Here is a 25,497-nt window from a genome sequence, read left to right on the forward strand (position 1 = left end):
CCCTTCAGCCCACAAAGCCGTGCTGAACGTGTCCTTACCTTAGAACTACCTAGGCTTTGCCCATAGCCCTCTATTTTTCTAAGCACCATGTAGCCATCCAGGAGTCTCTTAAAGGACCCTATCACTTTCGTCTCCACTGCCACCGCCGGCAGCCCATTCCATGCACTCACCACTCTCTGCATAAAAAAACTTTCACCTGACATCTCGTCTGTACCTTTCCAAACACTCTAATCAGCCACAGTTTGGCATAAACATATGCGTTGCACCTGTCTCATGGTTTACAAGAGGGAGGCAGGAAAATCTATGCCATGATGTTCTAGGGATTGTATAGAGTCATAGAAATGTACAGCACAGAAACAGGCCCTTTGGCCCATGCCGAAACCATTTAAACTGCTTAATCCCATTGACCTGAAGCGGGACCATCCAAACTTCACTTAAACAAGCTCACATGCATGCACCACTTGTTTGCTGACAGATCGTTCCACACTCTCATGACCCCCTGAGTGAAGAAGTATAAATTCTTGTAGTTCCCAAAAAATTTATCAGAGAGGAAGTGTATGGAATAATTAACATTTCAAGGAATTTTTCTGGATCCTGTCGCAGATCTCGCCTTACCTCGGAGATGAAAGAAGCGAAGCACTGCAATGGATAATGATGCCATACAATGTGACCCAGATACCACAACCTTCCCACCATCACTACTTAACAATAACACTATTATTTGGGAAGAGTACAATTGAGTATGGTCTCAGCATCCAAGCTATAAATGTGTTGTGAGGCAACTTCCTGACCTCATGAGCTAGAACAAGTGGCAGGAATGGTGCTTCCACTGCCTACTAGGCCACCTTATTTAGAGACCAGATAAACTTCGGTATGGTGAACAAACTGTAAAAACAAGAGAAAATCTTCAGATGCTGGAAATCCAAACGACACACACAAGATGCTGGAGGAGCTCAGCAGGCCAGGCAGCATCCATGGAAAAGAGCACAGTCGATGTTCTGGGCCGAGACCCTTCATTATTTTGTGTGTGTTGTAGAAATAAAGTGCTTACAGCTAAATCTGTATTAGGTTGAGTGGGTGGGTGCTGGAGGTGGCAGTATTGCAGAACAATTTTGAGCCATCCCATTAAGGAATATAGCTAGATCACTCGGTGTTGAGAATTATTGAGAGCCCATCCAGAGCAGTTGAGGTTGTGGCAGATGGTGAAAGAACAGGAGGGAGAAATCTACTTTGCCACATCCTTGTCAATCTAAAGTTCACAGAGGCATCTGTTCTTGACTTACATAATCATTCTGAAAGTACAGTCTTTACACTGAAAGCATCCATATTGTGCAGCTCTGCTAAGCAGGGTAGATCAGAATGAATCTAAAAGTTCAAATGTGCATACCTGAGGTGCACTGCAGCATCTATGATTTGAAGACCATATTTTTGGTTTACCATGACTAATAAGTTAGGAGAATCAATCTGCTTTCAAGCTGAGTAGAGAAGCATTTTAAAAATGTGAGGGTGGTGGGGGGCTGGTGCATTCTGATGAGATGACAATACAGTGTCTGAGCCCAAAGCCAATTGATTTTCTGAACGCAAGAGATTCTGTGGGTGTTTTGGAAATTTTGAGCTTAGACCACAAGACCATAAGACATAGGAGCAGAATTAGGCCATTTGGCCCATTTAATCTTCTCTGCCATTCAATCATAGCTGATCTATTTCACCCTTCTCAGCCCCACTCCTTGGCCTTCTCCCTGTAATGCCATAGCCAGTCAAGACACTATCAATCTCTGTCTTAAATACACCCAGCAACCTGGCCTCCACAGCTGCATGTGGCAACAAATTCCATAAATTTACCAACATCAGGCTGAAGAAATTTCTCTGCATCTTTGTTTTAAATGGATGCTTGTGTATCCTGAGGCAGTGCCCTCTTGTCCTAGACTCCCCCACTATGGGAAACATCATTTTCACATCTACGTTGTCGAGGCCTTTAAACATTCGAAAGGTTTCAAAGAGATCCCCCCTCATCCTTCTAAATTCCAGTGAGTACAGGTCCAGAGCCATCAAACGTTCCATGTATAATAACCCTTTCATATCCAGAATCATCCTTGTGAACCTCCTCTGAACCCTCTCCAACGCCAGCACATATTTTCTAAGATGAGGGGCCCAAAACTGTTCACAATACTCAAGGTGAAGCCTCACCAGTGCTTTATGAAGCCTCAGCATCATATCTCTACTTTTATATTCTAGACCTCTTGAAATGAATGCTAACATTGCATTTGCCTTGGTCTTCACTGACTCAACCTGCAAGTTAACCTTTTTGTTCTGCACAAAAACTCCCAAATCCCTTTGCAGCTTAGATTTTTGGATTTTCTCCCCATTTAGAAAATAGTCTGCACATTTATTTCCTCCATGAAAGTGCATGACCATGCATTTTCCAACATTGAATAATCTTATTAAATGGCAGAACAGGCTTGGAAGCCTAAAATACCTGCTCCTTATCTGAGTCTGTATTCCTTCCACAACTGGCCTACCATGCTTTACATAGTTTACAGTTTACAAGATTCACTGTAATAACTTGCCAAAATTTCAAAACCTACAGTTCCTACTCCTTTAAAAACTGCAACGGCAATCTCAAATTTCCCTCCAAGTTATGAGTTATTCTCCTTTAGGAATATACTGTATGTCCATTCCATGAGTGAATGATAGAAAAATGCAGACCTTGTCAACAACTAACTATTTGTGATTGCAATTGTTTTAAGTCCATTAAGTAAGCTAAAGTTCATGAGAATCCAGGAAAGAGTGTAATACTGAGCATTCAAATATTTTCATGAAACAATTTAAAGTACTTCCACATTTAAGGTATTTTAACATGTGAGACATAAAAGCTTTAAAAAAATCAGAATCAGGTTTGTTGTCGTCACGTGTTTAGTGAAATTTGTTGTTTTGTGCACAGTACAGTGCAATACATAAAAATCTCTAAGTTACAAAAAATTTACAAAAGTGGACTTGAGTAAAGCATTTGACAAGGTCCTGCATTGCAGGCTGGTCAAGGCACATGGAATCCAAGGAAAGCTGACTAAAATTGATCCAAAATCAGCTTGGTGATAGGAGGCAAAAGATGCTTTTCTAATTGGAAGTCTATGATCACTGAATAAGCAGAGGAAGGGGTGCTGAGAATTCCCTTTGTAATAATTATTAGTGTCTTGTGGAGGAGGTATGTCTTGCAATTCTAAAGGTGACAATAAGGATGGTGGTGATGTGGATAATGAGGAAGACTGTCTAAAACTAAAACATTAGGCCAGGATATAGACCAAAAGAAACATTTGCAAGATAGAATTTAATCCTGACAAGTATACAGTGATGCATTTTGGGAAGTTAAATAGGGACAAGACATACACAACAAGTATTGTGTGATGGGGGATCAAGTCCAAAGTTCCCTGAAAATGTAACTAGAGAGGATGATGAAGAAGGTATATGACATGCTTACCTTCAATGTTTGGGGCAGAAAATATAAATGTCAGGAGGTTGTGTTACAGCTTCACGTAGTCGCACGTCAAGTATTGTGTCATCGCACTGTAGAAAGGATATGGCTCACTGGAGAGAACACAAAGGAGATTCACCAGGATGCTGGCTGGACTGGAGCACCTTAGTTATGGGGAGTGATTGGATAAACTGGGAAGTGACCCGATAGAGTCACTTATAAGAAACACAGAGGAGGTAGTTAGAATCACTTTCTCATAGTAAGTGTATCAGGAACAACATGACTTTGGCTGAAGGGAAATGGAGGAGTTTTAAAGGGGATCTGAGGGGAAAGTTTATTTTTAAACAGAGAGTGGTTGACATTTGGAATGTGTTGCCAGAGACTGAGATGGTATTGAATACAACCATATTTATTAATACTTAAGACAGGCACTCTAAGAGGGGAGGCAGTGGACTGAATGTGGACAAGTGTGATTACTGTGGATGGGCAACAAAAACAGTGGCGTGGATGTGGAAAACCAAAGGACTCACTACTCTCAATTCTGTGCCAAAAGACTCTGACCCAAATTTGTTATTTGTGCTACAAAATCCTGATGCAACTCAATAATCATTTTCATTCCATTTCATTCCTCAGAACATTAAAAAGATGCAATATAATTTGTATTTGGTGAAGCTTGTAATTTAAAGCTACTAGTTCCAGTTTTTGTTAGATACCACAAGGAGTTGCATTTAACATAGACTGACACTTTGACTGAAATAGCAAAAAGCCTGAATACAATTTGTGCTCCAGTGATCTCATTTGGGTCTCAGGAAGTGAATGAAATTATTCAACATTCATATGTTAGAATACAATTATGTTTTATGATCATAAATTAATTTATTATTGAAGAATTCTGTGCACATCTGTTAGTGTTTTAAGGGGGTGTGGGTCTTTAGTTCAAATATAATACTGAAAGTGAATACTGTAGTGCACAGATTTAAACACCAAGTGAAACTTTAGTATTGACTTTAGTTCTAAGTTCTTGTCTACATTTGTTTTTATATAGCTATCCAAACATTATTAGAAAAAGTTAAAATTCTCAGACAATAAGACCATAAGATATAGGAGCAGAATTAGGCTATTTAGAGTCATAGAACACTATACAGCACAGAAACAGGCCCTTCAGCCCATCCAGTCCATGCCAAACCATTAATCTGCCTAGTCCCATTGACCTGCACTCAGACCATAGTCCTCCAGACACTTTTCATCCATGTACCTATACAAATTTCTCTTCAATGTTGAAATTAAACCCCCATCCACCATTTGCACTGGCAGCTCATTCCACACTCTCACTACCCTCTGCGTGAAGAAGCTCCCCCTCGTATTCCACTTAAGTATTTCACCTTTCGCTCTTAACACATGACCTCTAATTGTAGTCTCACCCAGACTCTGTGGAAAAAGCCTTTCAGCACTTACGCTATCCATACATCTCATAATTTTGTATACCTCTATCAAATTTCCCCTCAATCTTCTATGTTCTAGAGAATAAAATCTTAACCTATTCAACCTTTCCCTTTAAATCAGGTCCTCAAGTCTGAGCAACATCCTTGTTAATATTCTCCTTGTAAATTTTACATCCTTGTAAAATTTGACTCATTAAATCTGCTCCACCATTCAATCATAGCTGATTTATTATCTCTTTCAACCCCATTTGCCTGCCTTCTCCCCATAATCTTTGACATCCTTGCTAATCACGAGCCTATCAACAGCAAACCCCACTTTAAATTTACCCAATCGACAATGAATACCACTGATTCACCACCCTCCAGCATAAGAAATTCCTCATCTCTGTTCCAAAGGGACATCCTTCTATTCTGAGGCTGTATCCTCCTGTCCTAGACTCTCACACTATTAAAAAAATCCGCTCCACATCCACTTTATTTAGGCCTTTCAATATTCAACGGGTTTTGATGTGATACCCCTTCATAGAAACATAGAAAAACTACAGTACAATACAGGCTCTTCACCCCACAATCCTGTACTGAACATGTACTTACTTTAGAAATTACCTAGGGTTACCGTAGCCCTCTATTGTAGTAAGCTCCATGTACCTATCCATGGACCTTAAAAACCCTATTGTATCCGCCTCCACCACCATCACCAGCAGCCGATTCCACACATTCACCACTCTCTGCAGAAAAAAACTTACCCCTGACATCTCCTCTGTACCCACTTCCAACACCTTAAAACTGTGCCCTCTTGTGTTAGGCATTTCAGCCCTGGGAAAAAGCCTCTGACTATCCACACGATCAATGCCTCTCATCATCTATACATCTCTATCAGGTAACCTCTCATCCTCTGGTGCTCCAAGGAGAAAAGGCCAAGTTCACTCAACCTAATCTCATACGGCATGCTCCCCAATCCAGGCAATATCCTTGCAAATATCCTCTTCACCCTTTCTACAGTTTTCATATCCTTCCTGTAGTGAGGTGACTGTAACTGAGCACAGTACTCCAAGTGGGGTCTAACCAGGGTTCTATATAACTGTAATGTTACCTCTTGGCTCTTGAACTCAACCCCATGGTAGATGAAGGCCAATACACTGTATGACTTCTTAACCACACAGTCAACCTGTGCAGCAGCTTTGAGTGTCCAATGGACTTGGACCCCAAGATCCCTCTGATCCTCCACACTGCCAAGAGACAACACTAATACTATATTCTGCCATCATATTTGACCTACCAAAATGAACCACCTCATACTTACCTGGTTTGAACTCCATCTGTCACTTCTCAGCCCCGTTTTGCATCCTATCAATGTCCCGTTGTAACCTTTGACAGCTCTCCACACTATCCACAACACCCCCAATCTTTGAGTCATCAGCAAATTTACTAACCCATCCCTCCACTTCTTCATCCAGGTCATTTATAAAAATTACAAAAAGTAGGTGCCCAAAACAGATTCCTGAGGCACACCACTGGTCACTGACCTCCATGTTGAATATGACCTGTCTACAACCACTCTGGATCCACAAAGCAATGTTTCCTTGGATTCCATGCCTCCTTATTTTCGCAATAAGCCTTGCATGGGGAACCTTATCAATGCCTTGCTGAAATCCATATAGACTACATCTACTGCTCTACCTTCATCAATGTGTTTAGACACATCCTTAAAAATTCAATCAGGCTTGTAAGGCATGACCTGCCTTTGACAAAGCCGTATTAACTCTTCTTAATCATATTATGCCTCTCCAAATGTTCATAAATCCTGCCTCTCAGGATCTTTTCCATCAACTTACCAACCACTGAAGTAAGACTCACTGGTCTATCATTTCCTGGGCTCTACTCCCTTTTTAAATAAGGGAACAACATCTGCAACCTTCCAATCCTCCGGAACCACTCCCATCCCCAATGATGATGCAAAGATCATTGCCGAAGGCTCAGCAATCTCCTCCCTCACCTCCCACAGTAGCCTTTCAAGTGCTTTTCTTCTTGACTAGATTTACAACATCCTTTATACACCACTGTTCCTGTACCCTACAATCATTTCCCTTTCTCATTGCGATGTACCTATGCAGAACGCCACGCAAATATCCCCTGAACATTTGTGATCACTATCTCCAAAATGCTCTCCCGCTGAGAGACCTGACACCTGACCAGTTTCATTTCTGAATACAACATCAAGTACAGCCTCTCCTCTTGTAGGTTTATCTACATATTGTGTCAGGAATCTTTCCCCAACACCCTTAACAAACTCCACCCCATCGAAACCCCTTGCGCTAGGGAAATGCCAATCAATACTGGGGAAATTAAAATCTCCCATCACAAGAACCCTGTTGTTATTGCATTGTTCCAGAATCTTTCTCCCATCTGCTCCTCGGTGTCCCTGTTACTATTGGGTGGTGTATAAAAACACCCAGTAGATTTATTGACCCCTTCCTGTTTCTAACTTCCACCCACAGGGATTCAGTAGACAATTCCTCCATGACTTCCTCCTTTTCTGCAGCCATGACTCTATCTCTGATCAGCAGTGCCACGCCCCAACTCTTTTGCCCCCCTCCCTGTCCTTTCTGAAACATCTAAAGCCTGACACTAGCCATTCCGGCCCCTGAGCCATCCAAGTCTCTTTAATGGCCACAACATGATAGCTCCAAGTACTGATCCACGCTCAAAGCTCATCCACTTTGTTCATGATACTCCTAGCATTCTTCTACATTCTAGGGAGTACAGGCCCAAAGCATTTGAACACTCCTCATATGTTAGCCCTATCATTCCCAGAATTCCTCACATGAACCAACTCTGGACCCTCTCTTGGATAGGAGCCCAAAATATACAGTACTCCAAGCATGATCTAATAACAGTTTGCATCAAGTGTAATTCTAATGCAGTTTCAGTGATCAATGACAGCCAGGGCATAAATTTCAAATTGCCTGTATCTAATATGGAAAAGACCCTTAGTAACATCCAATGGTGTTATGGCGAATGACATTACCAATATCATTGTTGGAATTCATTAATGTTGTGTAGCCTACAAGCTTAAAATCTATGGAACATCCTAAATACAAATGTTCTGTGCTTTCCAATTACAGAGATTAAATGAATAACGTAATTCTTTTATCTTCATCCATTGGATTTGGTTACTGATGGCCAGACCAACACTTTCTACCCATGAGTAATAAACCTTGAGAAAAGCGTTGCTATGATGCTTTCTGAGTGCATTGTAATTCATGGAAAGATACTTCCATAGTATTGCCAAAAGAGTTCCAGAACTTTAACTCAGTAAAGTTCAAATAAATTTTTATTATCAGAGTACATACTGTATCTGTCACCGCAAGCAAACCTGAGAGCATACTCAGCAAATCTATAGAATAGTAACTATAACAAGAACCAAAATGCAGAAGACAACAAACTGCGAATACAAATAAAAATAAATGGCAATAAATAACAAGAGCTGGAACTAACAAGACAAAGAGTCCTTAAATTGAGTCATTGGTTGTGGAACATTTCAATGGATGGGCAAGTGAGTGTAGTCATCCCCTTTTGTTCAGGAGCCTGATAGTTGTAGGATAAAGGATGGCAATATTTGTCCAAGTCAGAAAGGTGCATGATTGGAGGGCACTTGAGGACAGAATTGTGCCCATGTGTTTCTGAGGTTTTTGTTCAAGATTGTTGAGCTCATTAGTCAAGGAGTTGTTGCCACAAAAGCCTTGACATACCCTGTAGTGAGCTGCATAATATTGTTACAGTTGAAGAAGGATTACTTAAGTGATGATTGGATGGCATTGTGTTTCTTGAGAGGTCTTAGATCTGCCTCCATCCAAGAATGTATTCCATCACACTCTGGATTTCACTTTGTCAACGATGGACGGCTGCGGGAGGCAGAATGTAGAACTCTTGCTGCCAAAGCATTTTTGTAATTGGTGGATTGAACTTCTGGTAACACTCAGGGTATTTGTACTATTTTTTAGCAAGGTTGTGTGCCTAGTCTGCTGGATCAACATACACAAAATACTGGATGTTGGTTTTTTTTTGGGAATTGCTGATTGGCTCCGTAATGAGGAGAATTCCGAGGCCAGTCAAGTCAAAGGCATAGGGCCAGAAAGGAACCCCTGTCTTATAAGTTTTGTTTTTTTCTACCTATTGAATTAGAACATTGTGAGAAAGATCAGTGTAGAAATGTTTCATAATATATCCACATGACATCACAGGTAGACAGGGTGGTGAAGAAGGGGTAACCAATGGTTGGCTATTACTATTGGTGTAGAAGACATTGAATATATGATTTGGGACATTACATTGCAATTGTACAAGATATTGGTAAGGCTGCCACTGAAGTAATGTGTGTGGTTTTGATTACCCTGTTGTAGGAAGCATGTATTAAGCTGGAAAGAGTGTAAAGAAGATTCAGAAAAATGTTACTAGGACTTGAGGGCGAGTTATTGAGAGAGTTTGAGCAGACTAGGAATTTATTCATTTGGAGCGTAGGAGACTGATGTGTGACCTATAGAAGTGTATAAAATTATGAAGGGCATACATAGCGCGAAGGGAAAGGGGATCAAAACTAGAAGACTTCTGCTTAAGAAGACAGGTTAATATAGTGCATTCTGGTTAATTGGGACACATCAGGACCAGTACATTTTGGCCCAGTTAAGAGGCTGCCCCCAATTAGCCAAAATTTCTTTGAAATATTTTAAAAAGCATAAAAAAAAACAAACTACTGTTTAACTGAGTAACAAATGGAATACAAAACAGATTAGAACACTATCAAAACTGCTACAGTACTATAAAACTGTGTATTAATTCCCAATAGTTATTGATGGAGGAATTCATTCAGTGTACACTGCCATGTTCTTTCGATTGGCTGCAAATGAACAAATCAGCACCACTTTCAAACAGTGCTTTTGATGATTACATCCTCCAAATCTTCATTTTTATTGTAACTTTCAAGCAGATTGTTGATAGTTTCAAATTATTCATAATTCCTGACTTGCTGAAGTAATGAGATTGTCTCATTTTCACTCTTGGCCATTTCTTGTATCTCAAAGTCTTGGTTCATTATTCTTGGTTGGTGTGGCTATAACGAAACCCAATTTCCCTCGGGATGAATAAAGTATGTCTGTCTGTCTTTCTGTCTGTCTGAATGCTTGAAACCGCAGTGAGCAAAATAGTCCTGAGTTGTCTCGCTGTTTATTATTTGCCAACTGTCAGTGACAACAATCCCTGCAAGTGGTACTATTTAAAAATTGTTTGTTCTAAGCAAGAGTAGTGTCTACTGGCCACACGTCGTGCATGACTCACGCTAGTTAGAAAATGTTCAGCAACAGACGCCTGCCCTAATTAAGTGGCATATTGTCCCAAATAAATGAAGGGAACGCTGGCTATTTTCTTAAGACTTGTCCCAAATAAGTGGCTGCCTGGATTAACTTATGGCCCAATTAATCAGAATCCACTGTATGTAAAAGAATTTGAGGGTCAACTACTTCAGCAGATGGTTATGCATCCATGGAAAGAACTGCCAGAGAAAGTGATTGAGGCAAGTCCATTAACACATTTAAGAGTCACTTGGACTGGTACGGAGATTGGAAAGGTTTAGAGGACCATACGCAGGCAAATATGGCTGGCTTAGTTGGGAATCTTAGTTGGTGTGAATGAGTTGGCCAGTGACCCTATTTCTGTACTCCATAATCCTATGACATGGAAGGAAACCATTCATCCCATTGAGTTCATCCTGGCTCTCAACACAATCCCATTCCTCACTAATTTTTTCCAGCATTCACATCAACTCCCCTCTCCCCACCATTGCACTCATGATTCTACCTAACACCCTCCACCTATCTACATACCAGGGATACTTCAGAGTGACTGATATCTTATCAATATGCATTGGCAGACAAGATCTTAGTCCCATTGTTAGACATACATTAAAAATTTGGTTTCAGTTTTGCATATTTTTTGACTTAAATAACTGTTCTTTCTAGTAATATCCATCTTAACTATTTTTTTAAACCATCAATTTTAGATAAGGCCTTTTAACTTGGAAAACTAAGGGAATAAAGACTTTTCTAGATTTGTTTTTAGAGGATTGTTTAACGTCTTTTTCGCAGCAAGTGGACAAATATAAATCTAATGCACAATTTTTTAGATATTTACATGTCAGAAACTTTTAATGCAATTTGTTACTGAATTACCCATTTGGTCATTTACCAAATATGATAGATGTTATCTTTCAGCTTAAACTATTTCTATAAGGATTAATAGCCATTATATATAAACGGCTATTGAATTTACGAATGATGTCTAATGATAAGGTTAAACGTGCTTGGGAATTAGAACTTCAAGAGTCACTTTCAGATAATCCATGGAATAAAATTTGTCATTTAGTTAACAATTCATCTATCTGCGCCCGTCACTCCTAGCGCATATTTTTTCTAATGTAAATCCCACCTGTGATAGATGCAATACTGAGGTGGCTACCTTAACTCATGTTTTGGGCCTGCATAAAGTTAAATAATTTTTGGAGAGTTGTTTTTAGAACACTATCAAAAGTCATATGTTTGGACCTACAACCTAATTCATTTACGGCAATCTTTGGGATTATTCCAATGGAAGCAGGAAATGATCCTGCTTCCACTCAACGCTTGATAGCTTTCTCAACTTTATTTGCTAGGAGAGCTATCCTATTGTATTGGAAGGAGCCCAATCTACCTACTGATTTTTCTGGCTCTCCTCCATTATGCTGTGTTTAAGTTTGGAGAAAACTGGGAGTCGGATGTTTGATACATCTTTTAAATTTGAACAAACTTGGCGACCTTTTATTCAATATTTTCATATGATCTAATTCTTTTTACTTCTTCAGTTAATTTTTTTTTCTTCTCCACAAAGTTTTAGATTTGACCTTTTTTTTTAAAATTGTATCCTCAAAATGGATTGCCCAGTCCCCTTTTTTTTGTTTTAGGTTAGTTTGGTGGGTTTTCTTTTTCTCTTAATAACAGATGTTTTTGAGTTTTTTTTTTGGATGAATTGTTAAGAGGAGATGTGGTTCTTTTTTCCCTCTTTATATTAGCTTAATACTATGTATGATTTTGATAGTGTGTATTTATTGAAATATGTATTTGAGATAACTTCTCCTCTGACTTGTATTTATCCTTATTCTTTTAAATCGATAAAAAAAGATTGAAAATGAAAATATGCATTTTTGGGAGGAAATTGGAGCACTTGGAAGTAGACCATGAAGCTACAGTGAGGACTACAAGTTTTTTACAGATGATTTTTTATGTTTGCCAATGTGTTGGTATTTTGGGGTGGGTTGGAGAGGGAGGGTGCATTCCTGTGCTCTTGAAAATGGGTGTTGATGGATCTCAGTTCTGTTGTTTGATTTATATAGGAATATTGTCAAGTCGAGTCAAGTCACTTTTATTGTAATTTCAACCATAACTGCTGGTACCATGCATAGTAAAAACAAGACAACGTTTTTCAGGACCATGTTGTTACATGACACAGTACAAAATCTAGACTGAACTATGTAAAAAACAACACAGAGGAAAAAAAAACGCACAACAACTACACTAGACTACAGACCTACCCAGGACTGCATAAAGTGCACAAAACAGTGCAAGCATTACAATAAATAATAAACAGGACAATAGGGCAGTAAGGTGTCAGTCCAGGCTCTGGGTATTGAGGAGTCTGATAGCTTGGGGGAAGAAACTGTTACATAGTCTGGTCGTGAGAGCCGGAATGCTTCGGTGCCTTTTCCCAGATGGCAGGAGGGAGAAGAGATTGTATGAGGGGTGTGTAGGGTCCTTCATAATGCTGTTTGCTTTGCGGATGCAGTCTGTAGTGTAAATATCCGTGATGGTGGGAAGAGAGACCCTGATGATCTTCTCAGCTGACCTCACTATCCGCTGCAGGGTCTTGCAATTCGAGATGGTGCAATTTCCAAACCAGGCAGTGATGCAGTTGCTCAGGATGCTCCCAATACAACCCCTGTAGAATGTGATGAGGGTGTGGGGTGGGAGATGGACTTTCCTCAGCCTTCGCAGAAAGTGGAGACGCTGCTGGGCTTTCTTTGCTATGGAGCTGGTGTTGAGGGATCAGGTGTGATTCTCTGCCAGGTGAACACCAAGAAAGGTGAACAGCCAGATGCTCTTAACAATCTCTACTGAGGAACCGTCGATGTTCAGCTGGGAGTGGTCGCTCCGTGCCCTCCTGAAGTCAACAACCATCTCGCGCGGTACAGCAGCAGCGGCCTTTCTGACCAGGTGTTACTTTAATTTAATTTTCTAATTTAAGTTTGAATATTCAACAGTACACTACAAACAATATCCCAAAACTTGCAAATAAAGTATACTTTGACACTCCAGCAGGGTTGTGTCTGCAAATCACATAGTGCTGTAATCCTAGTGTGCTTCTGATTGGATTGATGTACCTATCAATTCGATATTTCTTGCCAGAGTTCCATGCTTAGTACAGTACAAATAATTTGTGTTTTCTGCTTCTTCCAGGTTTATGACGTGAAAAAGTGATTTCCGGAAAGATTTATAACATGTTACACAGTAGAAGACAAATGAAAATCTTGAATATCTTCTGTGCATTGAAGTAAAACTACACAATTTTTATATTTTTATAAGGACAACCAGTTAAAATGAGCAATTATACAATGGATATAATAGAATATTGCATTGCACCACTAATTATCATAGCCTGTTTGTAATAAATCATTTAAAATAAATGTAACAAGAAATAAATCTGTGTTAATAATACCATGTATGTTTCATTGGGAGTATTATATTTTCAGTGTATTTTTATAAAATGTTTATTGGGGAATCAAGTGAATGTTGGTCTTTTATGTAAATCTTTAGTTTCAAATGCATGAACACTTATTAAATGAAGTACAAGGATCCTTGCTTTAGAGAGCTTACAACACAATCCACTGACAGACCACTCCACTAGATCTTACTGCAGCTTTCTGATTAATGTGATGGGATCTTTGATCTTGGGTCACAAATAAATAATGATGTCTACTTAATTGAAAATTATATCACTGGGAAGATATTGCACTTTTATTTCATATTAAATTCAAAGAAGCAAAATAAACTGAAACATGAAGGCACTGAATTCATTAGCCCTCATTGCCAAGAATAATATGATGAAAATTAAATTCTTAAGATTAATGATACAAACAACTATTATTGCATTTTCCATTCTAGTCACAAATCTTCAAACCCAATACTATCTATTCTTATCTTATCTTCTCATTCACTATGAAATAGCTCAATATTGTTATTGAAGCTTCTAATAAGATGGCAGCATACTTGGACACGGTGGCTTCTGTGGGTCTACCAAAGGTGGTATTGTCTTTTAAAAAATTCCTTGTTTCGATTGTAAGATGCTGCTGAACATTAAAAAATTCAAGTACTGCAGGTCTGTCCCAAGAGTGAGTTGCTTGATGGTGGACATGCTGGACTTGGTGTGGACCGTGCTGCCACCTGCTACAAGGGAGGTGTCAGAGTCGTTATGGAAAGGTGATCTGAGTCTAACAGCGAATGATTTTCTTGGGCATTTTTCTTGTGATTGAAAGTCCCTGTTGGACATTGTTAATGAGGAATGGCTGCAAGTCTGGTTCACTGGCTTATTGAAAGGATCGGAAGCAGGAGAACTGCGTGGCCTTGGTTACAACACGTACTATGCCTCAAGCCATGGCGTTGCCTGTTTTCTGCTGCCCCAGAGAGAGGCATTGGAGTTGGTCTGATGTGGTCTCCATGCTGGCATCGGTGCTGCCCTCCAGTGTTAGGTAGAACACAAGCTGGACTGCATTCGTCTGCAGACTGCTGCATGCTTGCTCTTGCCGATAACATTCATTGACTCAGGGATTTGGGCTAATATATTTTTTGTGTAACTGTATGTTTACTGCTATCTTATATGTGCTCTATGTGCCTTGTGCTCTGTATGACTGTTTTGCATCTTAGCCCTGGAGGAATGCTGTCTTGTTTGGCTGTATTCATGGGTATTCATGTATGGTTGAATGACAATTAAATTTGAGCTTGAATTTGACACCCTAAAATTGTAAGTGCTTCTTCTCTGCATTGGGAAGCAGGGCAAACAACCAACCATCTCCAGGAAGTTGGTTTGGGTACTCATTTAAATGTTAGTAAGACTGAGTGCATCAAGTATAATCTTAGTTCTAAGTTTAATATTGGCCAAACTGTTTAGTACATCTCTTTGTGCACTTTGCTTAACTGCACAATCCAGCTAATTAAACTTCCCCCTTTCCCTCTGCCCACATTCAGAAACCACTCAAAAATGCTTCTGATCTACCCCTGAAACTTTGATCTCCTCTAGGCTTTTTAAACTCTCCTGTAACCTTTCTGGTCACTTGTAACCTTCCTACTTCCCATTAACATTCCAGTAAACACCTGACTATCCATCTTCCCCCCATTAAACATTATGATTTCCAGCTTACCTGGCTTGGAATATCTAATGCTGAAGTGTCACCCATACTACCTGCCATGGGCATTCACTTTAGCATCCCTGATAGCATACATTACAGCCTGCCTTCAAAGAACTATACTCCGTGATCAACAGCTCTGAAACAGGATACCCGGAGGCACTCTTCATTATAGCTAGTGACTTCAAACAGGCCAGCATCTCAAGTGTGTTACCAAAATACTACCAGCATGTCTCTTAACCCAGTAGCAGCCCAAACACCTTGGACCATTGCTACACAGGTGCCAAAATGTGTATTGAACTACACCACCTCTCACAACCCACACTTTGGTAAATCAGACCACTGGGCTGTGCTCCTTCTCCCAGTGTACAGACAGAAAATGGAACAAAAAGATCAGGTACAGAGGAATAGATGAACTTCCATGACTCTTCCTGAGATTCCTTGACTCCATTTTAACATAAGAACATAAGAAATAGGAGCAGGAATAGACCATCTGCTGTAGCCTGCTCTGCCATTCAATAAGATCAAGGCTGATCTGGAGATGCCCTCATCACCACCTACCTGCCTTTTTCCCCATAACCCTTAAACATAAGAAACACACACATGAGAACACAAGAAACAGGAGCAGGAGTAGGCTATCTGGCCCATCGAGCCTGCTCCACCATTCAATAAGATCATGGCTGATCAGACCATGCACTCATCTCCACCTACCTGCCTTCCCCATAACCCTTAATTCCCCTACTATGCAAAAATCTATCCAACCTTGTCTTAAATATATTTACTGAGGTAGCCTCCCCTGCTTCATTGGGCAGAGAATTCCACAGATTTACCACTCTCTGGGAAAAGCAGTTCCTCCTCATCTCCATCCTAAATCTACTCCCCTGAATCTTGAGGCTATATCCCCTAGTTCTAGTCTCACCTACCAGTGGAAACAACTTTCTTGCCTCTATCCTATCTATTTCTTTCATAATTTTATATGTTTCTCTAAGATCTCCTCTCATTCATCTGTATTCCAATGTGTATAGTCCCAGGCGACTCAATCTCTCCTCATAGTCTTACCCCCTCATCTCTGGAATCAACCTGGTGAACCTCCTCTACACCGCCTCCAAAGTCAGTATATCCTTCTTCAAGTAAGGAGATCAGAACCACACGCAGTACTCCTGGTGCGGCCTCACCAGTACCCTGTATAGTTGCAGCATAACCTCACTTCTCTTAAATTCAATCCCTCTAGTAATGAAGGCCAACATTTCATTTGCCTTCTTGATGGCCTGTGCACCTGCAAAACAACCATTTGTGATTCACACACAAGCACTTCCAAGTCTTTCTGTACAGCAGAATGCTGCAATTCTTTACCATTTAAATAATAATCTGCTTTCATTTTTCCTTCCGAAGTGGATGACCTTGCATTTACCAACATCGTACTCCATTTTGCCAGACCTTTTCCCACTCACTTAACCTATTTATATCTCTCTGCAGACTCTCCATACCTTCTGCACAATTTGCTTTTCTATTCAATTTAGTACCATCAGTGAACTTAGATACACTACACTTGGTCCCCTCTTCCAGATCATTAATGTATATCGTGAATAGCTGTGGGCCCAGCACTGACCTCTGCAGCACACCACTCACCACTAATTGTCACCCAGAGTAACACCCATGTATCCCAACTCTCTGCTTTCTATTAGTTAAGCAATCCTCTATCCATGCTAATACATCATCCCCAACTCTATGCATCCTTATCTTATGGATAAGTCTTTTATGTGGCACCTTATCAAATGCCTTCTGGAAATCCAAGTACATTTATTCTGTTCCCCTCTATCTACTGCACTCATTATATCCTCAAAGAACTCGAGTAAGTTTGTCAAATAGGACCTGCCTTTGATGAAACTGCCTGATGGATCCATTTCTTTCCAGAAGCCTTGCTATTTCCTCTTTATTGACAGCTTCAAGCATTTTCCCAACTACAGATGTTAAACTAACTGGCCTATAGTTACCTGCCTTTTGCCTACATCCATTTTTGAAAAGTGGCATGACATTCGCCGTCTTCCAATCCCCCAGGACCTGCCCAGAATCCAGAGAATTTTGGAAAATCATCACCAAAATCTCTTCTATAACTTCTGCCATTTCTTTTAGTACCCTGGGATGCATTCCATCAGGACCAGGGGAATTATCTATCTTCATCCCCACAAGTTTGGTCAGCTCATCACTACCTCTTTAGTGATAGCTATTGTATTGAGGTCCTCTCCTCCCATCACATCCATAACATTTCTCTTTGGCATGTTAGATGTGACCTCCACCATGAAGACCAACACAAAATAGCCATGACCTTGTTACCCAATAACAATTCCCCCTTCTCATCCTTCAAGGGTCCTACATGGACTTTAACCATCCTTTTCCACTTTATATAATTACAAAAATTTTTACTATCTGTTTTTATGTTTTTTGTGCTAGTTTATTTTCATAATCTAGCTTCCCCTTTTTTATTGCTGACTTAGTACTACTTTGTTGCTTTTTAAAATTTTCCCACTCCTCTTGGTGACTTTACATGCATGAGCTTTTAGTCTGATGCCTTTTATTTCCTTGGTTATCCAAGGCTGGCTCTCCCCATGCTTACTGTCCTTAGCCCCCTTTTTATACTGCTTGATTCAGTCCCATCTACCTCTGTGACATTTCTCAGTCTCCTCAACCAATTTCAGGCCTAATCAACTCATTTTCATCAAAGGTGTCCAGTCGCAATACACTTTGATTCCCCATCAAGAAGTCCTTAAAGTTCTCTGCTTTTTTTCTTGAAAACAGACCCAAACAGTTCCCCTCCACCACCATCCTTCTCTGTCTGGCAAAACTGGTCCTCACATGCAATAATTTCTCTTTTGGCTCCTTCCACTTTCTCCATGCTTAAGGTGTAGCTATGGGCACCTGCATTGGGCCTGGACCCGACCATGCCTGCCTTTTCATTGACTACGTAGAGCAGTCCATGTTCCAAGCCGTCGCTGGTAATGCTCCTCAATTCTGTTCAAGATGGCGCTGCTGAACCAGGGTGACATGTTGTGGGCTGCTAACAGAACTTCTAGATTGCTCTCTTTTGAATTAAACTCACTGCAATCTGCAGCATGTGATTTCCCTTTAAGCAGCGTACTTTTGAACCATCTTAATGAACTAGCGATTTCGCGATCTTCTGAAGCATTCAGTGGACTTAGCTCTCAAGTGTGCACTTATGGAACCTTTAAGCAGAAAAAATGTACATTGCTATGGCTGGAAGAAGCCAGGCTGAATCGCAGTGGAATGATACCCCCTTTACCCATTCCGTATCAGAAGGAAATGAGGAATTGCCGTGTTCTGTGTTTCACAGAGATATGGTTCACTCTAGACACTCTGGATACATCAGCAATACCTGAAGGTTTCTTGATACACAGGATGGACTGAACTGCTGATTTGAAGAAGGCTAGAGAAGGTGGTGTATGTGGTGTTTGTGTGCGACTAAGCTCAGCCCCAATACAAAATTTAAGTTTGCTGATGACACCACTGTTGTTGGCTAAACCAAAGGTGGTGAGGAATCAACATATATGAGGGAGATTAAAAATCTGGCTAGTGGTGCCAAAACAGCAATATCTCTCTCAATATCTGCAAGTCCGAGGAACTGATTATTGACCAGGAGGAGGAAACCAGAGGTTTTTCCCATGTTATCATTTCAGAGGATCTGCCCTGGCGCCATGAAATTATGAATTAAGTATGACAGTGCTTTTACTTCCTTAGAAGTTGGCAAAGATTTGGCATAATACCCAAACTTTGATAAACTTCTATAGATGTGTTGTGGAGAGTATATCGACTGGTTGCATCACAGTCTGGTATGGAAGCACCAATGCCCTTGAATGGGAAACCCTACAAAAAGTGGTGGATATGGCCTGTCCATCACAGGAAAAGCTCTCCTCACCATTTTCCAGCTGTTGCTGGAAAACTGCATCCATCATCAAGGACCAGCACCACTCACACCATGCTCCCCTCTCTCTGCTATCATCAGGAAGAAGCTACAGGAGCCTCAGAACACACACCACCAGGATCATGGGTAGCTATTACCCCTCAACCATCAGGCTCTTCAGCCAGTGGGGTAACTTCACTCAGCTTCACTTGCTCTGTCGCGGAACTGTTCCCATAACCCGTGGACTTATTTTCAGGGACTCTTCATCTCATTCTCTCAATATTAATTGTTTATTTATTTATTTATTTATTATTATTTTTTTCTTCTTTAGTATTTGCACAGTTGTCTTTTGCACATTGATTGATTGTCTGACATGTTGGATGTGGTATTTTATTGATTCTATTATGTTTCCTGGATTTACTGTATTGCAAGAAAGCAAATCTCAGGGTTGTATATGTATTTTGATAACAAATTTTGAACTTTGAACTCTTTCTGTGCTGTATTGACAACTGAATTGGTGCTGTTCCAAGCATCCATGTTGAACTCATCAACTTCATCAACTCTACCAACAACTTCCACCCTACCCTTTAATTCACGATTCATTTCTGACACATCTCCCCTTTCTCAATCTCTCTGTCTCCATCTCGGGAGACAAACTGTCTACTGATGTTTTATAAACCTACCATTTCCCATGGCTGTCTTGACTATACCTCTTCTCACTCTGTCATCTGTGAAAATGCCATTCCTATTTTCTCAGTTCCTTTCTCTCTGCATCTGCTCCCAAGATGAGGCTTTCCTTTCCAGGACATCACAGATATATTCCTTCTTCAAAGAGTGGGCTTTCCTTTCCTCCGCCATCAATGCCGCTCTCACCTGCATCTCCTCTATATCCTGAACATACACCTTCACCCCGTTTTCCCCGGTCTTAACAGGGATGGAGTTCCTCTTATCTAACTACCCCATGAGCCCCTGCACCCAGCACATCATTATCCGCAACCTCTGCCATCTTCAGAGCCCACCACCAAGCACGTCTTTACCTATCCCCCACTCTCTGTTTTCCACCAGGTATTGCTCCCTCCATGATTCTCTTGTCCATTCGTCTCTCCCCACTGTTACGAATCCCGTAACTGGAGAACTTACCAGAAAAGATAGAGAGGTCCGTTGAAGTCTGATGTCACTATTTTCAAACGTTTTTATTGATAAAGGGACACAAAAGTAGGGTTAATACAAAGATTCAGATAGTGCACATCGTCAACACTCAATCTAAAGCGCGGGTATAGTAATAATCATCATTAAGAAGTGAGCTCTGCTGGTGTCTAGGGGTTAATAGATTGTAAGTTGGAAATATAAAAGTCACTCAAAGTCTGCAGGCCTCAGCCCTTTGAAAATCGCTGGGTTTTCTGTGGGGCGACCGAGAGAGAGAGATTGGGGGAGAAGAGAAAGAACTTGCCGAGTCTCGATGAATCTTCTGTGAAATCGGGGGAGCGTTGGTTTCCTCTCCCCGATGTTAGTTAAAAGCGGTTTTCTGTGATTCCAGCCACAGATTCCAATCCCGGAATCTAACGCACGTGGCTTCCTTCAGAATGGCTTCCCGCTGCTGCGGGAAAACTCTCGTGTCTTCTTGGTGCGTCTGAGGGGGCTGTCCCCCTGAGACTCTCCTTTATACTTCCTCACGGGGTCGCAGGTGTCAATCAGGTTGTGATGATGCAATCTCTCTCTCAACCAGCCCACCTTGCCCAAGGGCTTTTCACGTGGTCTCCATGAGACAATAGTCGCTGTTGTTATTCTGTATCCCTGGTGGGACCTGCAATTTGGCATGTTTCTCTCTCTCTCTCTCCGACTGGGTCTACTGACCCCCCCCCCCCCCCTTCGACGGGTGCTCTTGCGATTCTCACAAAGGAGGGGGCTGGGATCATAACACCACTAATCACCTTTCTGGCACTTATCCCTGTGAGTGGAAGAAGTGCTACACCTGCCCATTCACCTCCATTCAGGGCCCCAAATTGTCCTTCCAGGTGAGGCAATGCTTAACCTGTGAAGCTGTTGGGGTTGTATACCATTTCAGGTGCTCTCGATGCAGCCTCCTTTGTATTGGTGAAAGCCAACTTACTGTCGGTTGGGGGACTGCTTTGTCAAGCACCTTTGCTCCTTACAAGACAATTTTGAGATAGTGCAATGATCCATATTCAAATACTCAGCAACCAGCCTAGATAAGGATGTCAGCAAGTGAGCAGTGGACAGCATACTAAAGAGTTCAATCCAGGTGTTCTCAAACACAAAACCATAGATGTACTGGGACACCTACTCTTCACTGAATTGCAGCATTCAAATCAAATGACCCTGACCTATACAAGAAATTGAGGTACGACCTCCGTAAATTTTTCAGGGATGCCAAGAGACAATACCAGTAGAAAATTGATCATGGACCAGCTGTTGGTTATGGCAGACCTTACATGCTATAGCAGACTTCAAAACAATGGTGCTAATCATCTCTGACAGCAGCCCATCTCTTCCTGAAGGGCTCAACACATTATCTACGCATTTTGAACGGAAAGGGAATGGAATGTCACCACCTACCCTGACAGTCTCCAATGTTCCTGAAACTACAGTCACCACAGCACATGGTAGATCATTCTTCCAGACAGTGAACCCAGAGAAAGCACTGTGGGTTCCTGGTCTTGATCTCAGATCCTCTGCAGGTTAGCTGGCAGGGGCATTTGCAGACTTTTCAACTTCTCCTGGCTGTGGTTCCCTCTTGCTTTAAGAAAACTATTGCCATCCAGGTAGCTAAGAAAAATAATGTGCTTAATGAACACCACCAGAGTCATTGACATCCACCATCAATTTCAACATCCCAGATAACCACGAGCATTTGCAATTCTCCTTTATTGTAAACAATTGAAAATAGCTCTGGGTTTCAATCTTGTCAGTTGTACACATTTAAATGTGCAATAACCAGCTAAATATGAGGTTAGATGTAAATCACCCTATTTAACACCAGCTGTTTCCCATTCCATAAGGAGACAATTTTGGATTGTTGTCAGCCCCAAGGCAAGAGATTCCATTGCTTGTTACTCTTCACTCTCCTCACATGTCGCGATGTAATATGGTTTTATTAGCTCTGTATAAATCCTGTTAATTAGAGACATTTATCATTAACCTGTTTTTGGAGTTCAGATAGCTTATCAGGCTTAGTCCTCCAAGTGATGTACACTCCTCAGAATTTGAAGCTTTCAGTAGTCTTGACCTCAGCTCCCTCAATGTAAGCAAGAGTGTCTGCATGCCCTCCACACTTCATGATGTCAATGCCCAGTTTTTTTGTTTTGTTAACATTGAGGGAAAGGTTGCCATCGCACCACGTCATACTATTCTCTATCTCCTTCCTGTACATTGCCCAGCTACAATGGTATCATCTGCAAACATGTAGACAGAGCTGGAGCAGAATCTACTGGTTGGCTTCATCTTGTTTTGTTTATTTGCTATTTAAGTTTGTATCAGCTCAACTTCGATTGCATATGAAGGTTTGGCCTCACTCTGCACCCTCTCCTTTCCCTGTTTAGAGCTGGAAGAGCAGGTATATCTGCCTCAAAAGCAAAAACAAATCCACCATAAGCATCAGGAACAAGACCCTTGCCATTTGCGTTAAATGAAAGGATATTAAGAGAACATATATCTGCTTGGGAAGCGGGTCCATATATTAAATGGAGACCAAACATAAATGGGCTTAATGTATACTTCCTATGCAAGCTGGTGGGAGTAAAACTGAAGGCTGCAAATAAACACAAATGTGCTGGACTCTTGGCTTGAGATGCTATATCCAAGACTTTGTATGAGGTGAAGCCTTTTCCCAGACCAGACACCGCCAATGTGTCAGAAAGGACAATAGCTTAGGATGAGAGAATCAGGCATAAAGAGAATGTCAACTGGAAAGAGTTTTCCTGGATCAGCCATATTTTCAATGAGGGGGCATTGTTTCCCCCTGGAAAAGTTGGAGAAGTTGTTTCCTGCCTAGAGTTTCACAGCTTTAACCTTCTATTCAGGTGTGCTACATGAATTTTCTGTATTGTGACTTAAATGTCCAAAGGTAGTGAGCTCAGAAAACACAACAGAAAATCCCGCGATAAGACCAAGAACTTCAAATCATCAGAGCGGACTGAAGAACTGTTTAATTCAATCAGAGTTTAGGAATTTTATCAATGTATTGTTTCCATAAGACCATAAGATATAAAAATAGTATTAGGACATTTGGCCCATTGAGTCTGCTCCACCATTTCATCATGTTTGATCCAATTTTCCTCTCAGCCCCAATCTCCTGCCTTCTCACCATATCCCTCCATGCTCTGGCCAATCAAGAATCTATCAACTTCTGCCTTAAATATGCATAAAGACTCGGCCTCTATATTTGCTTGTGGTAAAGCATTCCACAGATTCAGTACTTTCTGGCTAAAGAAATTCCTCCTCATCTTTGTTCTAAAAGGACACCCCTCTATTCTGAGGCTGTGTCCTCAGGACTTAGATGCTCCCTCCATTGGAAACACCTTCTTCAAATCCATTCTATCACTATTCAATCGTCCTCAGTTTCAGCATATCCTTTCTAAGATAAGAGGCCCTAAACTGCTCACAATACTCTGAGTATTGCCTTCCTCAACGCAGACTAAACCAGTAAATAACCCTTTTGGGAATCCTGCACATGGTCTCCCAAGTTCCCTTTGCACCTCAATGTTTTTAAATTTTCTCTCCATTTAGAAAATAGTCAACCCTTTCATTTCTTCTGCCAAAATGCATGACCATACACTTCCGGACACTATATTCTATTTTCCATTTCTTTGCCCATTCTCCCAATCAGTCTTAGTCCTTCTGTAGCTTCTCTACTTCCTCAAAAATACCTGGCCCTCCACCTATCTTCGGACCCTCTGCAAAATTTGCAACAAAGCCATCAATTTCATCATTCAAAGAATTAAAATATTCAAAGTATCAAAGAAAGTATAAATTATACGACCTTGAGATATGTTTGCTTACAGGCAGTCGCAAAGCAAGGAACCCGAAAGAACCCAAATGAAGAAAAGACAAACCACAATGCACACAGAGAAAGAAAGAAAGAAAGAGAGAGAGAAATAAAACAAATCATGCAAACAATAGAAGCAAGCAACGACATTCCAAACCAAACTGAGTCTTTAGATCCAAATCCCTGGAGCAGCATGGAGTAGGCCCAAAACCACAATATTCAGTAACCATATTAGCGGGTCAAATCACTGCAAAGATCGCAGACATGAAGCACAGCAGTGGGGGCAGTCTCACACCCTTAGTGTTGCAGAGAGAGGAGCCCCCAGTTTGTCTGGGCCAGCGTTTAAATTGACCGAACAGCAGATCATATCTCGCATTAGGACCCGGACCCCGCTGCAGCAAATCGTTCCAGGTTTAGATTTCACTGCTGGAGAAGCCAGCAGCAAATGCAATTCATCATTTTCTATGTATTGGACCTTGCCTAGTTCACTGGCACAGTATTGGAGAATACTCAAGTACTGGGCAGCTGATGGACGTTTGCTGAACAGGTGGCTGTATTATGTGGTTATGACTGTATCAGGGCTCTAGGATGTGTTCAACATGTTTCTTTCAGTACTATATTAAACACTTAATAAAAAATACATCAAAAGGTACTATTTTTAGTTTGTAAAAGGAAATCTTCTTCCTTAGTTTGACTCTGGAATTTCACTCTGAATTCAAATCTAATGAAAATGAAAAGTGGTCAATTTTGGTTCTTCTTAAGTCAAACGGCTTACAGGACCAAATATTTTTGGGTTGAAAGATGAGTCATATCATGAAAGGTTGGCTTCAGGATTCCATAAGACCATAAGATATAGGAGTAGAATTAGGCCATTTGGCCCATCGGGTCTGCTCTGTGATTTCGTCATGGCAGCCCCAATCTCCTGCCTTCTCCCCGTATCTCTTCATGCCCTGACCAATCAAGAATCTATCAACCACTGCCTTAAATATACATAAAGACTTGGCTCCACAGCTGCTTGTGGCAAAGAGTTACACTCATTCACCACACTCTGGCTAAAGAAGTTCTTCCTAATCTCCATTCCCAAAGGATGCCACTCTATTCTGAGGCTCTGTCCTCTGGCCTTAGACTCTCCCACCAAAGGAAACACCCTCTCCACATCGACTCCATCAAGGTCTTTCTCCT

The 25,497-nt window shown here is 41.0% G+C and overlaps 1 protein-coding gene across 3 annotated transcripts in view; it reads left to right on the forward strand.

The window, feature by feature from the left end:
- Positions 1–15,000, forward strand: part of c1h8orf34 (chromosome 1 C8orf34 homolog) — a 319,455-nt gene extending 304,455 nt beyond the window's left edge. For all 3 annotated transcript variants that reach the window (XM_059982462.1, XM_059982473.1, XM_059982479.1), the window contains exon 14: positions 13,452–15,000. In XM_059982462.1, coding sequence (XP_059838445.1) covers positions 13,452–13,459 — 8 coding nt within the window. In that variant the 3' untranslated portion in view covers positions 13,460–15,000. The remainder of the gene's footprint in view (positions 1–13,451) is intronic.
- The last annotated feature ends 10,497 nt before the right edge of the window (positions 15,001–25,497 follow it).

The sequence above is a fragment of the Hypanus sabinus genome, chromosome 1, assembly GCF_030144855.1.
Source record: "Hypanus sabinus isolate sHypSab1 chromosome 1, sHypSab1.hap1, whole genome shotgun sequence".
NCBI lineage: Eukaryota > Metazoa > Chordata > Chondrichthyes > Myliobatiformes > Dasyatidae > Hypanus > Hypanus sabinus.